Below are 12,522 nucleotides of genomic sequence, written 5' to 3' on the forward strand. Positions count from 1 at the left end.
ATACAATTATTCCAATTTAAATCTTACAAAAAAAGTAAAATATATAACTAATAAAAAACTCTAATTAAAAGTGGGGGAAAATTGCTTACACTAAATGTCAAATATAATTATATTAAATAACATTTCAATTATTCCAAACGCTTAGCTGTATATCGTAAAATACACCAATCGATAAATGGTCGTCATCGATATTAGCTGTGTTTACGAACAGCGGCATTCCATCCTTATATTCTACTTATTTGGCTTTTTAAGAGATAAGTGCTTTCTTTCTGGTAGAAATGGATAAATTGTTGGACCCGGTGTGTGATACCAATCCTTTGGTCTACTTGGATATCACTATTGGAAATGAATTTGGTAGTATTATAAATTTCATTAAGAAAACATAGTAAATGCTAATAACTGAGTTAATGTTGCACCTGTTGTCTAGCTGGACGAATGGTAATAGAGCTGCGCAAAGATGTTGTGCCCAAGTCTGCGGAAAACTTTCGTGCGCTCTGCACCGGTGAAATGGGCAATGGAAGAATGGGCAAACAATTGCATTACAAGGGCGTGCGTTTTCATAAGGTAACACGTTTGTATGTCGCACAGAGTGGCGATGTAGTCAATAATGATGGCACCGGCGGTGAGAGCATATATGGCCCGATTTTCGAGGATGAAAATTTCGCTTTAAATGTAAGTTGTAATTGACTTTATACGAAAGCAATACAGCTGATGTTGCAACAAACTGTTTCGCAGCACGATGAAGGCGCTATTAGCATGGCTAACTATGGTGAGCCAAACTCCAACAATTCCCAATTCTTTGTTGTCTCTGTGTCGAGCAATAACCTTGACGGCACCAATGTGGTCGTCGGCAAAGTTTTACGTGGTCTATCCATTGTGTCCGACATGGAGCTCGTTACGTCGGATGATGGTAAACCGCAGGAGGTTAGTTTGAGTATAATGCTTAAAAAAATTCGATTAGTAAAAATCACGTTTCAGGATATAATAATTACGGATTGTGGCGAAATACATCCAGGGGAGGATTGGGGTTTTCGGGACAACGACGAGACTGAAGATAAATTGCCGCCTTATCCACGTGACTGGGATAAAAAGTTTGAGTCATACACTGTGCGTAAATATGTTTAATTAGCAGCGTAAAAATTTTATTAACAAATAAATTAAATTTGCATATTTGCAGATTGAAGATATGGTAAAATTGCTAACGAGCATACGCACTGCTGGCAATCACTTTTTCACGCAACAAAAATTCCCCGAGGCGCGTCGTAAGTATCGCAAGGGCAATCGTTACTACAATCTCTTACGTTTACGCTTCGATAAAAAGGAGCACAAACCTACGCCACGTGTTGAGGAAGATATAAAAAAGTTAGACGCATTCTCGGTACTTAATAACACAAATTTGGCGGCGGTGGAGTTGAAGTTGCAAAAATATTTCGAGGCCAGACATTCAAGCTCAGAGGTGAGTACCCACACAACTTTATGTTTGTGTGTAAATAATACAATCCTTCATATTTAGGCGATTCTTTTAAATGAGGACCACGCCAAAGCCTACTATCGCCGTGGTCAGGCGAATATCGGTTTGAAAGAGTACGAATGTGCGATTGCCGATTTAAATCATGCCAATGAAATAACGCCCGGTGATAAGTGCATATTAAGTGAATTGGCACGCGCCAAGCGTTTACTCTCCAACTACAATCAATCACAAAAGAAGGCGATGAAAAATCTATTCAAATAACCATTGTGGACCTCACTAACAAAACGTGTTAGATGCTATTTTAATAAGCTTATTTGTTGCTTTTTTATTGTCTACATGCATTCACATAATATTCGTACATATATATTTTTTACTATTTGTAAATTGTTCTGTTGAAAAGGAGTACATTTATAATATATAGATTATAGATAGGCATATACATACAAACAAACATACATTCACACATATAATTAATAAGTACATATATTAAGTACATACTACAAGGCTGTTTTATATTTGCCCTTTTAAATCCCATTATACATGTTAAACCAACAAATTGTTTTGCAATAAACAAAATGAGGCTACTCAGAGACATTAAATACAGTTGTTAGACATTTTGTGGAAAATTGATAATAATTCGGCAAAAACTTCGGAGAAGACTGCAGCAAAAGCCAAGAGCAAGGCACCACGGAAACAATGAATCATCTTGCCGTTTCCTCCACAGTCGGGTCCAAGTTACCGGAACGGACCTGAATTTTTATCCAGCCAAGAACGTTTACTGCCGCTACAACAACGTCATCTCTCGTACACTTGTTGTACATTGGCAAGGGTACGCTTTAAGCATTTGGTGGCCCCACAGCTTGAGACACTGGAGGCGGTATCGTCAGTGGGGTCATATGTTTTGTTAAAATTCGCGACAAGCGCAGGCATCGTAAAGGATTACTACAAAAACTGGTCAATGCGCGATTGAGTAGCCTACCGCACTAACCTAACAATAATTCATTGGAGATTTGGAGGAGGTTAGACATTTCAACTTTAACGTTGCAATAACGAATCCGGCCAAGGAGTGTGAACTCGACAGAATTTCGCCGCTACAACAACAATAACAACTTTACAATTTTACCAAGTTATGTACATTATAGATAACAGACCCTGAACCCAAAAACATCAGCTGAACTTCAAGTTAAATATATTAAATTTCGGAAATTACGGCTTTAAGCCCCGTTATTCATTACGACAAATTAGAAGCCAAAAATGTGGTACGACGGAATTCATATCGGCTATAGACTAAATCAACGAGCGCACAATAGACCCTAGCTCGCAGAGCAACCCTCATTTACTTATCTAATCAACGCTTCAACAACTGAGCTAGGCAGCACTTATAATGAAAACTCGGCAACGTTGCTTGAATTAAGGGTCTATCAAAGAAATATTTTGCATTGTAGGGGCCGTAGTTGTACAAGAGTCTGGTCTTAATGGAGTCACTACTATCTAAAAGAAAGGAACGGTTCTTACCTGCTGTCTGATATTACCACTTGCCACATGCTATCCAGAAATTATCTTCGGAATGAAAAATAACGGCTTTGCTCATATATTTAGCTATAAAGATTTTAAGTTGCTATTTTACGGAGATCAGATTTTAAAGAATGCTGCTTTTATGGCCATCAATTTTGAGGTTATAACTTTACTTATTGGAAATTGCTTGTTGGATTGAATACATAGGCGGTTATTAGTTGAAAAAAATTTTGCACTGAGTTTGTGTTGTAGCTATAGAATTCAAAATTATTGTCGTTGTTTTTGTTTTTTATTTTTGCTTATATTAAACTGCTTCCTGAAATCAAAATTGTTGTAGTAGTTTTTTTCATATTGAACTGCTTCCTGATGATCAGCAAACAATCGCGTTCCAAAAGATTCTTGTGCGCACCAAACGCAATCCAGTTTAATGAAGATAACCTCAAGAAATAGTTATGCCACCAATTACCTGTTGAATGAAAGATTAACTAAATTTCGCTTAACCACAATAATTTTATTATTATAAATTCTAAAAAAAAACAGCAATTGAATAAATAAAATTATTTAAATTTACGCAATTTTTTTAACTAAACGTTTTTTGTGTCAAAATTTTTTCACAATAAAATTGAATTTAAATCGTTTACAAAATTTCAATACTCAGCGCACGTAAACAAATCGAATTTCAAAAATTTTCGCATTTACATGCGTGAAAAATAAATTAGCATTATATATAGTTAATAATTTCTCTCTTTCTAACAAAAAAATATATATTTACGCATATATATTTGCACAACTAAATGTTACTTACTAAAATATTCAACTAAATTTAACCACTTATTTTCGCTTGTGCACTGTGCTTATTGCTAAAACCTCATCTAACCGATGTGCTCATTAACGGTGTCACGGTTATTTGCTCAATAGTTGTTGTCTTTCTTACAGTTATGTATATGTATGTATGTATGCTTTATGTATTTTTAATTTTAAAATTATTATTTTTTAATTAATATTATTTATTTTAATTATTTTCGCTTGATGATTCACTCGATAAAAGTATTAATACTAAATGGATTCTTAGAGATTTGTTACTGCATCACCACTCTCCGCTCTTGCCGCCGCAATGGCAGCAGCTGCTGCAGCCGAACTACCCGAATAGCTCTTCATGTTGATCTCCATGGTCGTGAGCGCGCTGGAGACATGATATAAATTCTCCGAAAGGATAGCGTACACCTCGAAGAGCTCAGAGTCCGATTTCGAAACGATGAAAGCCTCTGTAAATATTATTAAATTTTATTAATTAAATTCAGGAAATATATAATACCCTCATCAGGTCCATTTGTTCTAACATAAGGGGTGAAAAAGAGCTTTATCTTGATTTTAAGCGATAAGTTTGTATGACAGCTATATGTTAAAGTGGTTCGATCCGAGCAATTTGTTCGGAGACTGTACCGTTGCTTTGAACAATGATCAATGCGAGATTTTGTTAAAATATCTCGTCAAATAAAAAACTTTTTCATACACAAATTAGATTTTAATCGATCAGTTTGTATGGCAGCTATATGCTTTAGTGATCCGATCTTAGCAATATGTTCGGAAATTGTATAGTTACATCGAACAATGATCGATGCGAAATTTCGGGAAGGTAACTCGTCAAATAAAAAAGTTTTACATACAAAAGCTAAATTTTAATCGATCAGTTTGTATGGCAGCTATGTATATGCTATAGCTGTCCGATCTGAGCAAATTCTTCGGAAATTGTACCGTAGCCATGAATAATAATTTATGCCCAATTTCGTGAAGATATCGCGTCAAATACAAAAGTTTTCCCTACAAAGACTTTATTTTGATCGATCAGTTTGTATGGCAGCTATATATTACAGTGATTCGACATTGGCGGTTCCAACAAATAAGCAACGTCTTAGGGAGAAAAGGTTATGTGCAAGACTTCAGATCGATATCTCAAAAACTGAGGAGCTTGTTCACGTATATACAGACAGACAGGTTAAATCGACTCAGCTCACCACGCTGACAATTTTTATGTACTTTGTAAGGTCTACGAAGCTTCCTTCAGTGTGTTTCAAGGTATGAAACTATTTTTTGAGGTTAAGGCAAAGTTCAGTTCAAAATAATTTGCATACCTGTGCGATCTTTCATGATACTCTGCGCATAAGCGTTCAATATAATAGACATTTCATCGAATTTCAAACGGCTATCCAAATTGTTGTAACTGAAGATTGTCAGGTTCGGATTGGACGCAGTCATTTGTGAGATGCGTTTGTATTGGCGTACATGTGTGATAGCCACGGACCACTTCTTTGCCTCGATCAGCTCTTGCAGTGTCGTCTCAAATTCCTCGCTAGTCATCGGTATGCCCGGGGAGGGTGTGGGCGTATGTTCGCCTTCGGTGGATGTCGATGCAGCTTCGAAACTTTCGAGCTCGGCCTCACTGACGCTGCGGACCAAAGCGTCGCGCACTAACGCGTATAAATCGGATATGTCATGCATCTGCAAGCGAAAGGGCATGCAACAAATTAAAAATATTTTAATAAATAATAATAAAATCGCGTGTTTGTGTCGAGAACCGTACATTTTCATTAATCCTAAAGTGATTAACAACATTCGAAGATATTTTGTGATTCGACTCGATGAGCAACAGCAGCTGGAACATAAGCTTGTATAAAGCGCGTCCAAGATCTAATACTACTTCGGAGGAGGCTGGATCGAAGGTCATGTAACTGATATTGGTGCTGGTAGCCAACTCCATGCTAGACGCTGCCACGTCGGCTTCGTTGAAGAGCGACAGTTTGCAAGATGTTTTCACTGCATCGAGGCACTGTAGAACCAAAAAATATACATTTATTAACAAAATCGTTTAACTGCATTATAATGCTTCAACACACTTACCTCCAGCACTTGATCCTTGCGATCGAAGAAGGTCTCCAAATGTTCCTGCACTTCTAAGACATTGAAACGCAGCGTTTCGAAGAGCCGCGGCGTGGTTGTCTGTATGTCACTGCACCACACACGCGGCGGATCGGCACGCGAGCTGAGCAGATCGGTGAACAAAGATATGCGATTGCCCAATTGCGAACCAATACCGGTAAAATACTTTTTCGCCTCCTTCGAGATGCTGATCGTCTTGAAGGTCAACTCTTTAATCAGTCGATACAATTGCATCAGCAATTCGGATGTATGCGCGGACGGCTGATTGCTCAGCATCAATTGCAGTTGCTTGCGCCAGTTCTCCTCCGCCTCATCGCGTATGGGCGCACCGAATCGTATTATGCCAGGCAAATGTGGCGATGCATTGCATGGTGTTATATCACCCAAATCGCCTGCACTGGAACCGCTCGTGTCGCTGCGTGAAACCGAATTGCGTCGTCGCCGCTCGCGCAGACTCAACGATGTAGGTGGACCGACATTGTAGGCGGATTTCATAAATGATTGCCGATGATCTTCGTCGATGGGTGATTCCGATTCACCATCCTCATCGGATGAATCGTCTGCCGTCTGTCGGCGTCGTTTACTTAATATAGGTGTCTTTTCGCTGAAACTATCCTCCAACGCAGACGAATGACCGCCTTTATTGGAACCGCCGCCACCGCCAATGCCACTGCCGCAGGTGAGGCGCTCTTCATCGCCCTCGAAGAGTTGATGCCGCCTTACGCCCCAATTGAAATTGTCCGTGGATTCGCCGGCAATGCTGTCTTCGTATTCGAGAAAATCGAAATCTTTGAACACGGTAAAGTCGGGTTGACCGTCGTCACGGCGTGAACCGCTGCTCAGATCACCCTGTGGGCCAGAAGTCTCCTCCGTGGAGGAAGCAGCCGACGATTGACGTTCCATTAAATCGGATGATTGACTGAAGATCACCTGCATAATAGAGAGCGAGTGTTATGTGCTATTTTTAAGGTTAAACATGAACACGCTGCAGACAACAACGCTTTCAATACAAATGCAAGTGCATGGTGTATTTGTGTTTTGGAAACATCCGCTGCACGGTTAAAGCACAAAAAAATCATTTCATATATATACGAGTATATATGTATATGCATATATATACTATATAAATAAATTTAAAGATAACCGATAAAAAGAAAAATATAATAACGCTTACGCTTTGTCTGGTTGCAATGGATCCCGTTAAGATCGATGTGCTCAGTGACTGCTGTCAACAGTCAATGTGGCAAGTGTAAGCAAAGTTGAAAACAACAACAGAAACAACGAAATAATTTGGAAATTTTATAATAAAAACAGTTTCGGTTCGAATCAAGTATGTAAAGCGGCCATCGAAAGCTTGCGCACATTGCATAAAATGGATAGCCTACAATTAGGCGCGACTCGTATTTTAGCGAAATTCTATAAAATCTAGCATACACTGAAAGCAAGTGACCAACTACTTTTCTAGCTTCTAAGTTAAATTTGAACACATTTTTGTACTTTGTTTCGTCGTCGGCGCGAAGTTTTTGGATTTTATGGGCTCAACAACTATATCCAAGAATTACTCCAGCCAAATTTTGGTACCCTGTTCTGTTGAACAACGAGGTAGATATTCACCTTAGCAGTTCATCGCGAGCTTCGTCCTCATTTAATATTACTTTATAGAAGCTTTAATGGAAGCCGAATATCGAAAAGAGACCAAGAAAGGCATCGATCGCCTTGTATAACTTTAGAGGAGCCATTGGCAAAAACTAGGGTCCCTCGCCGAAAGTGCTCCTCTGGCTCTACGACACCATAGTCAATCCCATTATGTTCTATGAAGTCTTTATGTAGTGGAGTGCTCTAGGATAGACCACATTTGCAAAGAAACTCGAGAGCGTTCAACAGGCGGTGCTCATCAACATGTGTGGTGCACTCAAACCACTCTAACAATGTCATTTAACGCCATATTGCACATATTGCCGTCGTCGGAAGGTGTATGGCTGCGAAAGTTGCTATCAGGCTCAGAGTATCTGGCTTTCTAAAAGAACACGTGTCTGAACACTCGGAAATCCTTACATACTCTGACTTCATACCGGATCGCTTGATTCATGGAGTCGCCAAGCCGAACGTTGGCGGCTCTTTCTCTTATATACCGAGGGAGTTGTGGATGGGAAGAAGCCGTTGGAGAAGAGGGGCAGTGAGCTCCTTTGTGGATGATTCAATGTTTGGGGAGAAGGTCGGTGGATTGGTTTACTGTCAGTAGCTCTCTATTAAATCCCCTTTCAGACTTCCCGACTATTGCAATGTTTTCCAAGCCGAGGTTGCAGCCATAAAGGTCGCCATAGATTTACTGCTCTGAAGTGCAGCCTCCTTCAGAGAAGTGACCATCCGCTCAGACAGCAGAGCTGCGATATTAGCCTTGAACTCATTAACAGAATGGCAGAAAATTGTAAAGCAAGAAAAGGCTCCTTATAACCGAATAGGAGCGGATCGGTGCTTCCGTATCCTCTTGTGTTCTACTACTAGGTAACTGGGCTTCGCGGAAGCTTGGCCAACGCTGAGCAAGATCGATCGCAAGAGATCTATTGATCTCTTTGGCCTCAGTAAGGCTAGTGTCTTCCTAGTTATGGAGATTTTAACAGGCCATTGCCCTATTGGGGTTCAAGCAGTTAGGCTGGGAATCTTATCAGACGTCATCTGCAGAAGCTGTATGGAAGAAGATGAGTTGGAAACAACTCAACACTTCTTTCTTGACTGGAGCGCATACCATCAGACATCTCACTGAACTGGCGGGAATGGAAATTAAATGCCTGTGCAAATTTGTTTTGGCTACGAAGCGTTTTTCTAATTCGGCTATGTTCAAACAAAGTTTTTTTTTCTATGGCTTCAACAAAGATTACATATAAAAGCTCCGAACGAGCTTTGATCAGCCATCTAAGCTAACCTAACCTAATATTACTTGACAATGATGATTCTATTCTGTATTAAAATTGCCCTACACTCCTTAAAGTTTGTTGACCCCATACCGTTTTATGAATCACTTTTATTGTTATTAAACGTTAAGTCACTCGAAAATCGACGGTCTGTGCTCTACCTTTCATTTGTTTTTAATGTTATTAATGGAGTTATTGACTGTATAGTTATTGGTTAGAAAAAATTAATTTCAATATTCCTCAGCCTAGCCTCAGGTCTCTTTTCCCATTTTACTGTAAACTGAATTTGCAGATTATGTTCTCTCCAGCGTGCTGTGCGTGAGTTTAGCTCGATTTCTGAGCAAGTTCTAATTGATTTTTCTCACTCTGGAGCTTCCTTCCTTAAAACCGTTGATTCTGTTTTTTAGCTAAGTTACCTAATTGTTTAATTGCAATTTCTTATGCCATAATTCTAAGTTAAGCTATAATTTTCTAATATTCTTCTTACAGACTTAATGTTCATAGGCTTAAGTAACACATAAATAAATATGTTCATCGGTTAAACTACCGATCTTGTTGAGGCACAAGACGCTCCTTTTTCAAAAAATCACCTACATTTCTCTTTGAGTAATTTCAAATTAACCCATGAGAATTTTTGGGAAATTTATAAAGATCATATTGGCGATGTTAAAAAAGTATACTAATATAAAACCTATTAATTTTCACCCTCAAGAATGCAAGCTCAAGCTCGACCTAAATATTTTTTTCATAAATGGGGTCAAAGCATCAGCAAGCGGCCGCAAGCTACTAGCAAACGCAATCGAACACACACACTGATTAAAAATAACATTTACATAAAAAAAATAAAAACAAAAGCAACGATAAAGAAAAAAAAACCAAAATACAAAAGCAAACGAATGATGAAGAATGCGACGAAAACAAAAAATAAATTGTGATACAACAACAAAAAAGCGAAGCCAAAGTAAACGCTAGAAGTTCGTGTAGGATTAATAAAATTTGAAAAAAGTGGTTCATACGCCTACCTTTGAGCAAATAGAGTTAATGAAATCATCCTGAAACACAATTTTGACATGGAGCAATAATTGTTTGTATATCACGAAACGAATTTAACATGGAAATAAAATAAGAAATGGTAAGCGGGTATCGCAAGGTTAATAATTTATGATGAATACAATATTATGTCTCATAAAATATCATGTGAAACACCTAATGAAGAAGAAGGGCATAAGGGGAAATCATTATATATGTATGTATGTATAACCAATTAAGAAATCAGCATGCAATTCAACGCAAGTTAACGAAAAACAAAACGAAATTTCAAATAATTTCAACATAGCACTGGCCGAAAAGGTGGCAGCACTAAGCAAAACGGCTTATTAAACAATAAGCGCCTAACAATTTAGCTGCAAAAAGTACATTACACAGCAGATGCGCGCTGAAACGGTGCATGAAAAGCACACGCACGTTCGGCTGTGTTGAGTATATGGCACACAGGCAGCGCATACTCACCGATGGTGACTTCGGCAAGCCCACGCGTTGACCGCAAGTGGTTAGCAGATTCACTAGACACTCGCGTACGCGACCCTGCGACATCCATGGACGCTTCCAGCCGCTAAGCGAAGCCGAGTCGGCCGGTGAAAGACTGGCGCTGCGGCGTGGTGAGTTTGGTGTGCCCACAGCGCTGTTGTTATGCTGCTGCTGCAAGTGTGCACCGCCCGCTGACGTGCTGTAATTGCCCTGTGCCGCTGCCGTCATATTGCCGACGTTGCGTGATTGCGCACCCACAGCGCTCGATACACCAACGCCGGCGTTATTTAAGACGGTGGCGCTGCTCGCTGTGGTTACGGTGGTGTTTGTAGAGGCGTTCGATGAGTTGGTGCCGCCGGTAATGGCGGGATTGTCATCGGTTTTGAGCAGTATGCGTCGACCGATGAGCGGTGTCTGCGACACGTCGAAGGTGAATTCCATGGTGCGACCAGCAAGTTCCTTTTTACAGAACATATCCGAATCCGGATATGTGCCATAGAAAGACAACGATAAACCGGCGCTACAACCTTCGCTTGGCGGCACCACTTGCAGCGACGAACTGCGTGTCACAATCAATTTCAGTATCTTCAATGCGTCCTTCCAGTTGACGGTCTGCGGAGATGATAAAAATTAATTTAATATAACGGTAAATATACCAAAGTTACTCACGTCCAAATATTTGCCGATTGCGCGTAATAAATCGCTATTGATGGTTTGCGCTTGCGGCGCGGAGAGATCCACATAGTGCAACATGCAATGTATCACATTCAGTACCGGCACCTGTATCTGTTGCGGTCCCTTCTCGAGCACCTCTATCAGAAAGGCCAACATATGTAGACCCATGTGTGCATAGGTGTCATGCAAATATTTCACCACACACTTAGTCCACTGGAACGATTCTTTGCAGAATGTCTTGCGGCTGTAGAGCGTCATCACTGTGCCGAGGTTCTCCAATTTGGCGCCAAGTTCCGATGAAACCTGTGCAATATTCTCGGCGCTGCGTATGCAAATCTCATTGGCATCCTCGTAGTGCAACAGCATGTATGGCAGCAGCGAGATGACGTTCATGGGAAAGGCGCAGCTTTGTGTGGGATCGCAGACGGGCAAGTTGAGCATGGGTGCGAATTGTGAGAGTAGCGTTATGGTGGGTTCATATGTTGAGGTGTGTGTGCAACCCTGGAAATGAAGAGATTATGATTATGTTGTCTTGAATATGAATAACGGTATATTAATATTTTCAACAATGTATATTAAGTTTTCTAGGAAGTTTGTGACACCAGAGGCGAAGCCTATAAAGAGTGTCTGTCCGTCAGTTGTTGTTGTCGTAGCGGCAGAAATCTGCCGAGTTGACAGTCCTTGGCCGGAAAAAAATCCGGTTCCGTTCCGGTTACGTAGACCCGACTGTCGTGGAAGCGGTGTGTCCGTCCGTCCGTCTGTCTTTATATACGCTAAAACTAAGCTCTTAGTTTCCGAGATATCTTTCTGATTTTTACATTTGTTCGTTTCGTTTCAAGAAACTGCACCTTTGTCGGAACCGGACCACTAAAGAAGAGCAAGCTACTCTTAGTTCTAACGGATATATAACCCATATATATTCTATATATAGTTGTTCCTAGACTGATCGGATTCAATCTAGTGGTCTTAGTGATCGCAGTGGTCCCAGTGATGCGGTGCACGATCTATGAGTTTCGAAGTAATAGTCCGTTTCTATGACAGCCCGGTTCACGTAACCGGGGTGAATCCGAATCAACAGCGCAGCAGGAATGGCCAACTCGCTTAAAAGGCTTCCTTACAGGTCAAATAAGTTATGGCTCAGCGTGTCCAGAGATTGATTCGATTATAAGAAGTATAAAGTAAAAACCGCAAAATTTTTTTGATTTTTTGAGTTACGACAAATTTGGCATTCGCTAAATTCCTTTTCCTTTAGTCATATCACACTTTACCTTCAATAGCAGCGCGTGTACACCCGGATAACCGGTCCATTTGAGTTGTTGTTGCAGCTTTTCAACTTTATCCCGAGCATCAGGCCGATCGAGGGGCAAACGATGCAACACACGTGTCAACAAACGCACAGCCAGAAGAAATTCATGCTCATAATCGCTCTCCAAGAGTGAAACCGACAACCAAAAGAGCTGAGCCAGTATGGTCATTTTGTCATCC

The 12,522-nt window shown here is 40.2% G+C and overlaps 2 protein-coding genes across 6 annotated transcripts in view; one reads left to right on the top strand and one right to left on the bottom strand.

The window, feature by feature from the left end:
* Positions 1 to 242: 242 nt before the first annotated feature.
* On the top strand, positions 243 to 2,070 carry LOC120777741 (peptidyl-prolyl cis-trans isomerase D-like). The gene is made up of 6 exons (XM_040109232.1): positions 243 to 354; positions 428 to 672; positions 736 to 924; positions 979 to 1,107; positions 1,178 to 1,456; positions 1,514 to 2,070. Exons 1-6 carry the CDS (start codon positions 279 to 281, stop codon positions 1,730 to 1,732), a joined length of 1,137 nt encoding a protein of 378 aa, XP_039965166.1. The 5' UTR covers positions 243 to 278; the 3' UTR covers positions 1,733 to 2,070.
* A 1,495-nt stretch (positions 2,071 to 3,565) lies between these two features.
* Positions 3,566 to 12,522, bottom strand: part of LOC120778467 (protein furry) — a 141,228-nt gene continuing 132,271 nt past the window's right edge. For 3 of the 5 annotated variants that reach the window (XM_040110277.1, XM_040110275.1, XM_040110274.1), the window contains 8 exons: positions 12,306 to 12,521; positions 11,032 to 11,538; positions 10,345 to 10,974; positions 9,858 to 9,887; positions 5,885 to 6,853; positions 5,568 to 5,813; positions 5,119 to 5,485; positions 3,566 to 4,251 (listed from right to left, as the gene is read on the bottom strand). In XM_040110277.1, the coding sequence (XP_039966211.1) occupies positions 4,055 to 4,251; positions 5,119 to 5,485; positions 5,568 to 5,813; positions 5,885 to 6,853; positions 9,858 to 9,887; positions 10,345 to 10,974; positions 11,032 to 11,538; positions 12,306 to 12,521 (3,162 nt within the window). In that variant the 3' untranslated portion in view covers positions 3,566 to 4,054. The remainder of the gene's footprint in view (positions 4,252 to 5,118; positions 5,486 to 5,567; positions 5,814 to 5,884; positions 6,854 to 9,857; positions 9,888 to 10,344; positions 10,975 to 11,031; positions 11,539 to 12,305; position 12,522) is intronic. The other 2 variants (XM_040110279.1, XM_040110276.1) reach the window with 1 other exon arrangement.

The sequence above is a fragment of the Bactrocera tryoni genome, chromosome 5, assembly GCF_016617805.1.
Source record: "Bactrocera tryoni isolate S06 chromosome 5, CSIRO_BtryS06_freeze2, whole genome shotgun sequence".
In the NCBI taxonomy this organism is placed as follows: Eukaryota; Metazoa; Arthropoda; class Insecta; order Diptera; family Tephritidae; genus Bactrocera; species Bactrocera tryoni.

What these genes read in the sequence shown, in the direction of transcription:
- LOC120777741 (XM_040109232.1), top strand. Translation starts at nt 279, where the DNA reads ATGGATAAATTGTTGGACCCGGTGTGTGATACCAATCCTTTGGTCTAC. An exon ending in CACTATTGGAAATGAATTTG is followed by an intron (nt 355 to 427) that starts GTAGTATTATAA and finishes CCTGTTGTCTAG; the next exon opens with CTGGACGAATGGTAATAGAG. An exon ending in CCAGACATTCAAGCTCAGAG is followed by an intron (nt 1,457 to 1,513) that starts GTGAGTACCCAC and finishes CTTCATATTTAG; the next exon opens with GCGATTCTTTTAAATGAGGA.